Genomic DNA, 9,595 nt, shown 5'->3' on the forward strand with positions numbered 1-9,595 from the left:
GAGTAGTATCAGATGAATTGCATCAAAGGTGCTGTTTTATTCTTGGGTAACACAATAATATGTTCGGCTCAGTGGCCAAGTGGTAGAGTGTCTGCCCTGAGACTGGAAGGTTGTGGGTCAAACCCCGGCCGGGTCATACCAAAGACTATAAAAATGGGACCTATAGCGCTAGCATTAGCTGACTTTGTAGCTGACCTGCAGTGCTTGTTTACAAGACGTCAATGGCATTAGTGTCAGTCTTTCTGATGATTTTGGAGATGTGCGTTCTATATGTTCACGTCTTTGAGTGTATCAGATGAATTGCATCAAAGGTGCTGTATTATTCTTGGGTGACACAATGTCACATTTTGTTACATTTTCGCGAACGCAAGCGCTAGCATCAGCTTACTTTGTAGCTTGACAGTGCTTGTTTCCAAGACGTTCTTAAATATTTTGAGGGGATTTATTTTATTACGTGCCATGTACGGTTGTATGGACAAGCTTTCTGTCGTTGGTATATTTTAATCAATCAAAGAGTTTGCGGAGCAAGTAAGCTACCTCGTGTCAGAAGCGCTACCTCGGCAAAAAAAAAAACTACAGATGGCAACCGCAAATAGAGGTGCACATCTTGCGGCCTGAGGGGTGTGAAGTATCTCATTTGCAGACCGCACCAAAACTGCTTGCTCTGAGCCACACCTCAGAACATGTAGAAAAGAGGGACCTGTTATGGTATCAAAACGAGGAATTCAGACAAATGCATCGCTGTTCCACTTTATATAGACCACAACTAAATGAGTAAAACAGTAGAATTTATTCCCGTGATATTTGGGCTTGAAACAGACTTTCTTTCATTCCATCTACATGGATATCTTTTAAAATATTGACATAACCCTAGCCCAAGTTGATTCATTGATTAATTTTTAATTTTTTTTATTTTCTTGTGATTAGGTGATTAGAAGTGAGAGGAATTCAGTTTCTAATTGACCAGTCCTGTGTTAATTCAACTACTGTATTTACCGCACCTTAAGGCACACTTAAAAACCTTTAATTTTCTAAAACACTAAAGGTGCACCTTTAAATAAGCTGCGCCTTTTGTGTGGACCAAATTCCAAAATCTGTAAATGTTTTTGTGTGGCTGCCGATACAGGGACATATGGACATATGTCGACAGCGCTCAGCAAACACTATGTGAAACGCAAAATACGTAAAATGACAGTGATGAACCAATCAGAGAACTTGTATACTCAACATTCTAGATACAGTAGAACCCCGCTCCTTCCAGAACAAATTAGCGGCGAGAAGCGATGCAATCGAGTTCCGAAGTATTTTGTCTAATTTTGTCTAAAACAGTACATAAAACCGCAAAAGACAGCAAAAATAAAGGACGGCAAAAGCTTGGAGTACAGCCTTACACAGTCCATATGGGGCACTTGACGTGAGTCAGATATTTAAAAGACAAAAAATGAGGTTGAAATAAATTAAACCTGATAAAATAACACTAACCTCGACCCCCATGGAAACAAGCACTACGGAAAATGGATGGATGGATGGATGGATGGATGGATGGATGGATGGATGGATGGATGGATGGATGGATGGATGGATGGATGGATGGATGGATGGATGGATGGATGGATGGATGGATGGATGGAAATAGCACTATTTGAATTAAAAACGTACTTACCGATAGTAGAAGAGCCAAAGTCCCGGATATAATGTCCAAAAAGAAAATCAATGTGAACGAAAGGATGGCTATTGTTGAGAAATACAGTAGCTCTCTTTTACACGGTTGTCATTGCGTGAACTCAAGTCTTCAGCGTGAATCCCCGTGATCTTTTGGTCTTGCTGATGCAGCTTTCCGATCACTCACCACACACAATTGAAATTGGGCGTCACAATGGTTCATAACCCAGTAAACACTGCCAGCTAACGCCAACAAGCTGCACACACTGTACAGTGTGTGTGTGTGTGTGTGTGTGTGTGTGTGTGTGTGTGTGTGTGTGTGTGTGTGTGTGTGTGTGTATATATATATATATATATATATATATATATATATATATATATACTGATTGAGCTAGTCAGCCGATATATATATATATATATATCGGCCGATATATATATATATATATATATATATATATATATATATATATATCGGCTGACTAGCTCAATCAGTAAGTGACATGACTTACAAACGGAAGACCCGGGTTCGATTACCGGCAGGGGCACAATATGAGCAATGAGCGATTACCTTACCAACAGTCAGTGTGGGTCCTTAGGCAAGACCCTTAACGATACCGCCTACCTCAGAGATAATGAGAGTACAAGATACGAAAGACATGCCGGCTCAGACGTCGCCCGGACAAACAAGGTCTGCGTCAGGTGCTGGGGAACCAGAGCACCCTGATGAAATATGGGCTACTGGAACAAGACACAAATGGGCGAGATGCGAGAATAAGGATCTGTTGGAATGCTACTACTCCAGCAACCCGAGCGAGAGGGGTTACATCCGGAGAATGCGGGAACAATGGCAACTTCAATACCCACAGTCAACACTATGGGCCAAGCAACTAGTAGCTCAATGTTCCAATATCCATAAACGGCACCTGCTATCACACCTCGAGATTGATGAGATAAAACACAAATGCCATAGCGAAGGCCAACCAGAGCACCAGGTCAGAGACGAGTCAAATCCATGTAAAAGCCCAGAGGTTGGGTACGAAACCCCAATAAGCACAATCAAACTGAACGAGGCAGCAACTGACCTGAAGAACAAGCTCACGGTGAGAATGAATGCTCGGGAACCTAGATACACACTGCAGAGGCTAAGTGAAGTACCCTCAGAAAGTCTCCTAGAAGATGTGAATGCAGCATTGACAACAATTCCTACGGCTACCATCACTGAAACCAATGAGCTGATATGCACCTCAGCAGCAGTGATCCTAGAAATGCTTGGCTACAAGAAGAATGACCATATGCGACCACAACAGTGCCCACCATGGAAGAGAAGGCTGGAGGCCAAAATCAAGATAGCACGGAGAGAAGTGAGCCAAATGACAGAGGCCCAGAAAGGTGCAATGAAAAAGCAAGTTCCCAAGAAATACAGCCAGATGCCCATACCTGAAGCACTCGAAACTGCCAAACAAAGACTCCAAGCCTTGGCCAGCCGCCTAAAGAGGTACACAAGAGAGAATGAAGCCAGACGAATAAACAGGTTGTTCATAACACAACCAGCGAAAGTGTACGCTCAGTGGCAGGGGAATAATAGCAGAGCAGACCCACCAAGGCTGGAAACTGAACAGTACTGGAAGGATATATGGGAGCGGGAGGCATCACATAAGAAGGATGCACAGTGGCTGGTGGCTCTGAGAAAGGACCACAGCAAGCTCCCTGAACAGAACCCAGTAACCATCACAGTGGCAGACATCCAGAGAAGAGTCTCAGGAATGAAAAACTGGACAGCACCAGGCCCTGACATGATCCACAGCTACTGGCTCAAGAAACTTACAACTCTCCATGAGCGCCTGGCAGCACAAATGAACCAGCTGCTAAGGGATGGGACTCACCCTGAATGGCTAACCCAAGGGCGTACGATCCTGATCCAGAAGGATCCATCAAAGGGTACAGTCCCATCCAACTACCGGCCAATCACCTGCCTCTCCACAACATGGAAGCTGATGTCGGGCATAATATCAGACAAGATCAGCAGGCACATGGATCAATACATGAGCACTGCTCAGAAAGGGATTGGTAAAAATACCAGAGGAGCAAAACATCAACTCCTGGTGGATAGAACAGTCACCCAAGACTGCAGAACTAGACGTACCAACCTGAGCACTGCCTGGATTGATTACAAGAAAGCATATGACTCAATGCAACATACTTGGCTCACTGAATGCTTGAGGCTGTACAACATCAATGGGACTCTGAGAACCTTCATCGCCAACTCGATGAAACTGTGGAAAACCACACTTGAAGCCAATGGCAAGCCACTTGCACACGTGACCATCAAATGTGGTATATACCAAGGAGACGCTCTGTCCCCAATGCTGTTCTGTATAGGACTGAACCCCCTCAGCCAAATAATCAACAAGACGGGCTATGGATACCAACTCAGGAATGGGGCCACCGTCAGCCACCTCCTCTACATGGATGACATAAAGCTGTACGCTAAGAATGAGCGGGACATTGACTCCCTGATCCACACTACCAGGATCTACAGCTCTGACATCGGAATGTCATTCGGACTTGAGAAATGTGGCTGCATGGTGACTAAAAGAGGAAAGGTAATCCACACAGAGGGGGTCTCACTCCCAGAAGGAACAATAGCAGACATTGAGGACAGCTACAAATACCTTGGAATTCCACAGGCAAATGGCAACCTTGACGAGGAAACATGGAAAGCAGCCACAGCCAAATACCTCCATCGAGTAAGGCAAGTCCTAAGAAGTCAGCTCAATGGCAAGAACAAGTCCCTAGCCATTAACAGCTACGCCCTACCAGTAATCAGATACCCTGCAGGAATCATACGGTGGCCAAAGGAAGATATACAGACCCCAGATATCAAGACACGGAAGCTCCTAACCATGCATGGAGGGTTCCATCCCAAGTCCAGCACCCTGAGACTGTACACTAGCCGTAAAGAAGGAGGCCGAGGACTAGCGACCGTGAGAGCCACTATCCAAGATGAAACATCCAAGATCCATAAGTACATCAGGGATAAGGCCCCAACGGATCACGTGCTCAGTGAATGTCTCAGACAATGGGCATCAAAGGAAGATGAGGTGCTGGAGGGACCACCATGGGAGGACAAGCCCCTACATGGGATGTACCACCGAAACATAGCTGAAGTAGCTGATATCCAGAAATCCTACCAATGGCTAGAAAGAGCTGGTCTGAAGGACAGCACAGAGGCACTGATCCTGGCTGCACAAGAACAGGCCTTGAGCACCAGAGCAATAGAGGCCCAAATCTACCACACCAGACAAGACCCCAGGTGTAGATTGTGCAAAGAAGGTCCTGAGACAATCCAGCACATAACTGCAGGGTGTAAGATGCTGGCAGGTAAAGCATACATGGAGCGCCATAACCAAGTAGCTGGAATAGTGTACAGGAACATCTGTGCAGAGTATGGACTGGAAGTCCCAAGATCCAAATGGGAAACACCTCCAAAGGTGGTAGAGAATGACCAAGCCAAGATCCTCTGGGACTTCCAGATCCAGACAGACAGAATGGTAATGGCGAACCAACCGGACATTGTGGTGGTGGACAAAGAGCAGAGGAAAGCCGTTGTGGTTGACATAGCCATCCCAAATGATGGTAACATTAGGAAAAAGGAACATGAGAAACTTGAGAAATATCAAGGGCTCAGAGAAGAGCTGGAGAAGACCTGGAGAGTTAAGACTTCAGTGGTACCTGTGGTCATTGGAGCACTAGGGGCAGTAACCCCCAAACTGGAGGAGTGGCTGAAACAGATCCCAGGAAAAACATCTGACATCTCAGTCCAGAAAAGTGCAGTACTAGGAACAGCAAAGATACTGCGTAGAACCCTCAAGCTCCCAGGCCTCTGGTAGAGGACCCGAGCTTGAAGGGAAAAAGAGACCACCCACGGGGGGTGAGGAAAAGTTTTTTTTTTTTTATATATATATATATATATAAATAAACGTGTGTTCGCCAGGAGTTTAAATGTTCTTTTTCTTGCCGTGCAAAATTTGAAAACATACAAAAAGCACTGTTAAACATCGGTCAGTCTTCTTCTGGTATTTTCTCTCCTGTTCTCGCTGATTCAGACTGTTTGTCGGAGATTTTAGCCGGAGCGGCGGTGCTATACAAGCTAGCGCGACGGCGGCGACGCGTAAAACGAGCCGGAGCCCTCGTAAACCTGAGGCAGAGAGGGTTCCGTTCTGACCTACCGTCAATTCATCTGGCAAATGTCCGCTCCCTGGCGAACAAGATGGACGAACTGCTGCTCCTCACTTCAAGGAACACGGACTTCAGCAGATCCGCCGCGCTGTGTTTTGTTGAAACGTGGCTTAGCGAACGAACCCCCTACCACGCCATGGAGTTAGCTGGGTTTCGGCTAACGCGTGCAGATCGCAGCGCGGAGCTCTCCGGAAAATCAAAGGGAGGTGGTCTCTGTTTCTACATTAATGAACGTTGGTGTACCGATGTCATGGTGTTGAAAGAGTTTTGCAGCCCCGGCCGTTCTATTCACCACGGGAGTTCTCCTCACACTGGAGTCAAGTCAGGACCTCCGAGCCTGCTTTGACTGCACCGATTGGAGAGTTTTTGAAGCTGCAAATTCAGACTTGCATGAACTCACTGACACTGTCAAATCATACATCAGTTTTTGTGAGGATCTGTGTGTGCAGACTAAGACCTTCTGCACGTACAACAATGACAAACCTTGGTTTACACCGAACCTTAGGAGGCTGCGCAAAGTCAAGGAGGAGGCCTACAGGAGCGACGACCGGGACCTGTTCAAGCAGACCAGAAACACACTGAACCGAGAGGTCAGGAAAGCCAGGAGGTGTTACGGGGAGAGCCTGGAGAGACACCTCTCTGCCAATCCTGATCCCTCAACAGTGTGGAAAGGCCTGCAGAGCATCACGGGCTTCAAGAAACAAAAGCCCCGTCCTGTGGAGAGCCCAAGGCTCGCTAACCAGCTAAACAGGTTCTACTGCAGGTTTGATCGGTCCTCCCACACAACGGGACCTCCTGCAGCACAATCCACATACTCACCTCCCCCCACAACTGCTCTGTCCACACCTCCATCACCGTGGTCACCGACTCTCTCTCTTGCAGAGGCCGCGCCCGCACTCCAGATTCGCTAGGAGGAAGTGCGCCAGATGTTCCGGAGACAAAAGATCAGGAAGGCACCGGGCCCAGACGGCGTGTCACCTTCCTGCTTGAAAGTCTGCGCTGAGCAGCTGGCACCCACCTTTGCACGGATCTTCAACCGTTCCCTGGAGCTGTGTGAGGTGCCCTCATGCTTCAAGAGCTCCACCAGTGGCCAAGAAGCCCGCCATCACAGGTTTGAATGACTATAGACCTGTTGCACTGACATCTGTGGTCATGAAATCTTTCGAGAGGTTAGTGCTGAACCACCAGAAGGATGTCACGGGCCCCCTGCTGGACCCCCTCCAGTTTGCCTACCCGGCAAACAGGTCGGTGAATGATGCGGTCAACATGGGACTGCACTACATCCTGCAACACCTGGACACCCCAGGAAAGTACGCCAGGATCCTGTTTGTGAACTTCAGCTCGGCGTTCAACACCATCGCTCCTGACATCCTCCAACAGAAGCTCATCCAGCTCGCGGTCCCTGCCTCCACCTGTCAGTGGATCACCAGCTTCCTGACCAACAGGAGATAGCGTGTGAGGCTGGGGAGCATCACATCTGACACCCTGACCACCAACACTGGAGCCCCTCAGGGGTGCGTCCTCTCCCCACTGCTCTTCTCCCTCTACACCAACGATTTCTCCGCAAGTGACTCTTCCGTGAAGCTCCTGAAGTATGCAGACGACACCACTCTCATCGGACTGATCTAGAACGGTGATGAGACTGCGTACAGACAGGAGGTGGAGCGGCTGGTCCACTGGTGCAGCCAAAACCACCTGGACCTGAACCCGCTCAAGACCGTGGAGATGACAGTGGACTTCAGGCGAGGCCCTTCACCACTTTCACCCCTCACTATCCGCAGTAATACTATTCTCTCATCAGACACCTTCAAGTTCCTGGGAACCACAATCTCTCGGGACCTGAAATGGACCGGCCACATAGACTCTGTCCGGAAGAAGGCCCAGCAGAGGCTGTACTTCCTGAGACAGCTCAAGAAGTTCAACCTGCCGCGGGAGCTGCTGAAGACCTTCTACACAGCCATAATCCAGTCTGTCTTCTGCACCTCCATCACTGTCTGGTTTGGATCGGCCTCCAAACAAGACAAGCACAGACTGCAACGGACAATAAGGACTGCAGAAAAGATCATTGGAATCAACCTCCCATCTATCCAAGACTTGTACCTGTCCAGGACCAGGAAACGTGCAAGTAACATCTCAACAGACCCTTCGCACCCAGGTTGCAGCCTGTTTGAACTACTCCCCTCCGGACGCCGTTATAGAGCTCTGTACACTAAAACCAGCAGACACAGAGACAGCTTCTTCCCCAGGCTGTCGCTCTGATGAACTCACACCACTCTTCGAGACTCAGAGTCATTACTGTGCAATAACATCCTGCTCTCCACACCTTTTTTGTCTACACTGTTTGTACTATGTGTCCTCTCTGCATCCATTGCAGCCTGGTCATCCTAGAAGAGGGACCCTCCCATCTGTGGTCTCTTCTCAAGGTTTCTCATTTCCCCTAGCTGGAGTTTTGAGTTTTTCCTTGCCCCCTTGGGAGTTTAAGATCAGTTTAAGATCAGGGGGTGTTTGAGAATATCTTTCGTTCTTCACATGTCCTGAGTGTTGTTGTTAGTCACCTAAATGTTGAACAGAGGCTGTGATTTACCGAAGTCAAATTCCTTGTTTGGCACGCTCAAACATGGTGAATAAAAAAATCTTGAATCTTGAATCTTGAATGTGACTGATGAATGATTAGTCCATACATACATAACAAAATCCTTTCAGAACTTTTGACCATCTCGACTACTCAGTATTGTAAATGTTACATTCGCCTGTAACAGATTGTTGACATGAAGTGATACTATATTGCAGATCTTTGACTAGCTGACAGTTGGGTACAATGTAAGAATATGTGCAGAAGCACAGACATTGAAAGTATTTTTATTTCTGTCTCACGCCCAAATAACATCTAAGAACAAATGCGTAGAAAGTTCTCCTTTATGTTATCCCACTCGCTTCCCACCCTCTACTCAGAAAAGCACCAGACTTTTATGTCAACGCCGCCATTTCATTTGCAAGCCAAATGCATTCCTCCCCCAATCTGCTGTATTGGCCTCCTTATAAGTTGCACATGGAATCAACTCAAGTTGGCAGACATCTGGAAATGCTTTGCCTCTGTGCTGGAGGTCAGTGTCTGAACCAATAGAGATCGTACCTTAACCTTTGCAATGTGACAAGCGTTCATATTTTTTTTTATTTTTTTTTTATTCTTTATTTATTCAGCACACACAAAATTACACAAATGTCATATGAAGAACATTTTTTTAAAGAAAATAGACATGCGCAAGGAAGACTAGAAACCCTGACGGGCTCATAAGGTGAAATCAGTGTAATTGCAAAGGGATGGTAATAATTACTTAATAAACAAATAATGTTAATAAATCCTTAGTAAACAAATAATAGCAACATCAAGGCAAAATAATAACAGTAGCCAAGGTAAAAAGCAACCTAACTCAGGTAATACTACTATAGTTCACAGTGCATATGTGATTTGTGAATATGTGTCGTTTAACAGCAGTTTTAAACATGATGGACGAAAGGTCAAATAAATGGATAGGAAGTTGATTAAATACTTTGACACCCCTGAAATGAAGACTACATTTGGACAGGGAAGTTCGTATGGGGGGGAGGGTGGGGGGTACTCAAGTCTAGCCTTACTTTTGGTATTATGACAGTGATAGTCTTCCCTTCTCCTGTAAAAGCTATTGAGTGTGCT

At 46.5% G+C, this 9,595-nt stretch overlaps 1 protein-coding gene across 1 annotated transcript; it reads left to right on the top strand.

The window, feature by feature from the left end:
* The first annotated feature begins 7,357 nt into the window (after positions 1-7,357).
* Positions 7,358-8,392, top strand: LOC148394648 (uncharacterized). Its single transcript, XM_088383929.1, has 2 exons — positions 7,358-7,493; positions 7,554-8,392. Exon 2 carries the CDS (start codon positions 7,627-7,629, stop codon positions 8,158-8,160), a length of 534 nt encoding a protein of 177 aa, XP_088240055.1. The 5' UTR covers positions 7,358-7,493; positions 7,554-7,626; the 3' UTR covers positions 8,161-8,392.
* Positions 8,393-9,595: the final 1,203 nt, after the last annotated feature.

This window comes from Syngnathus floridae, chromosome 8 (genome assembly GCF_059516105.1).
Source record: "Syngnathus floridae isolate MCC-2025c chromosome 8, RoL_Sflo_1.0, whole genome shotgun sequence".
In the NCBI taxonomy this organism is placed as follows: Eukaryota; Metazoa; Chordata; class Actinopteri; order Syngnathiformes; family Syngnathidae; genus Syngnathus; species Syngnathus floridae.

What these genes read in the sequence shown, in the direction of transcription:
- LOC148394648 (XM_088383929.1), top strand. Translation starts at nt 7,627, where the DNA reads ATGACAGTGGACTTCAGGCGAGGCCCTTCACCACTTTCACCCCTCACT.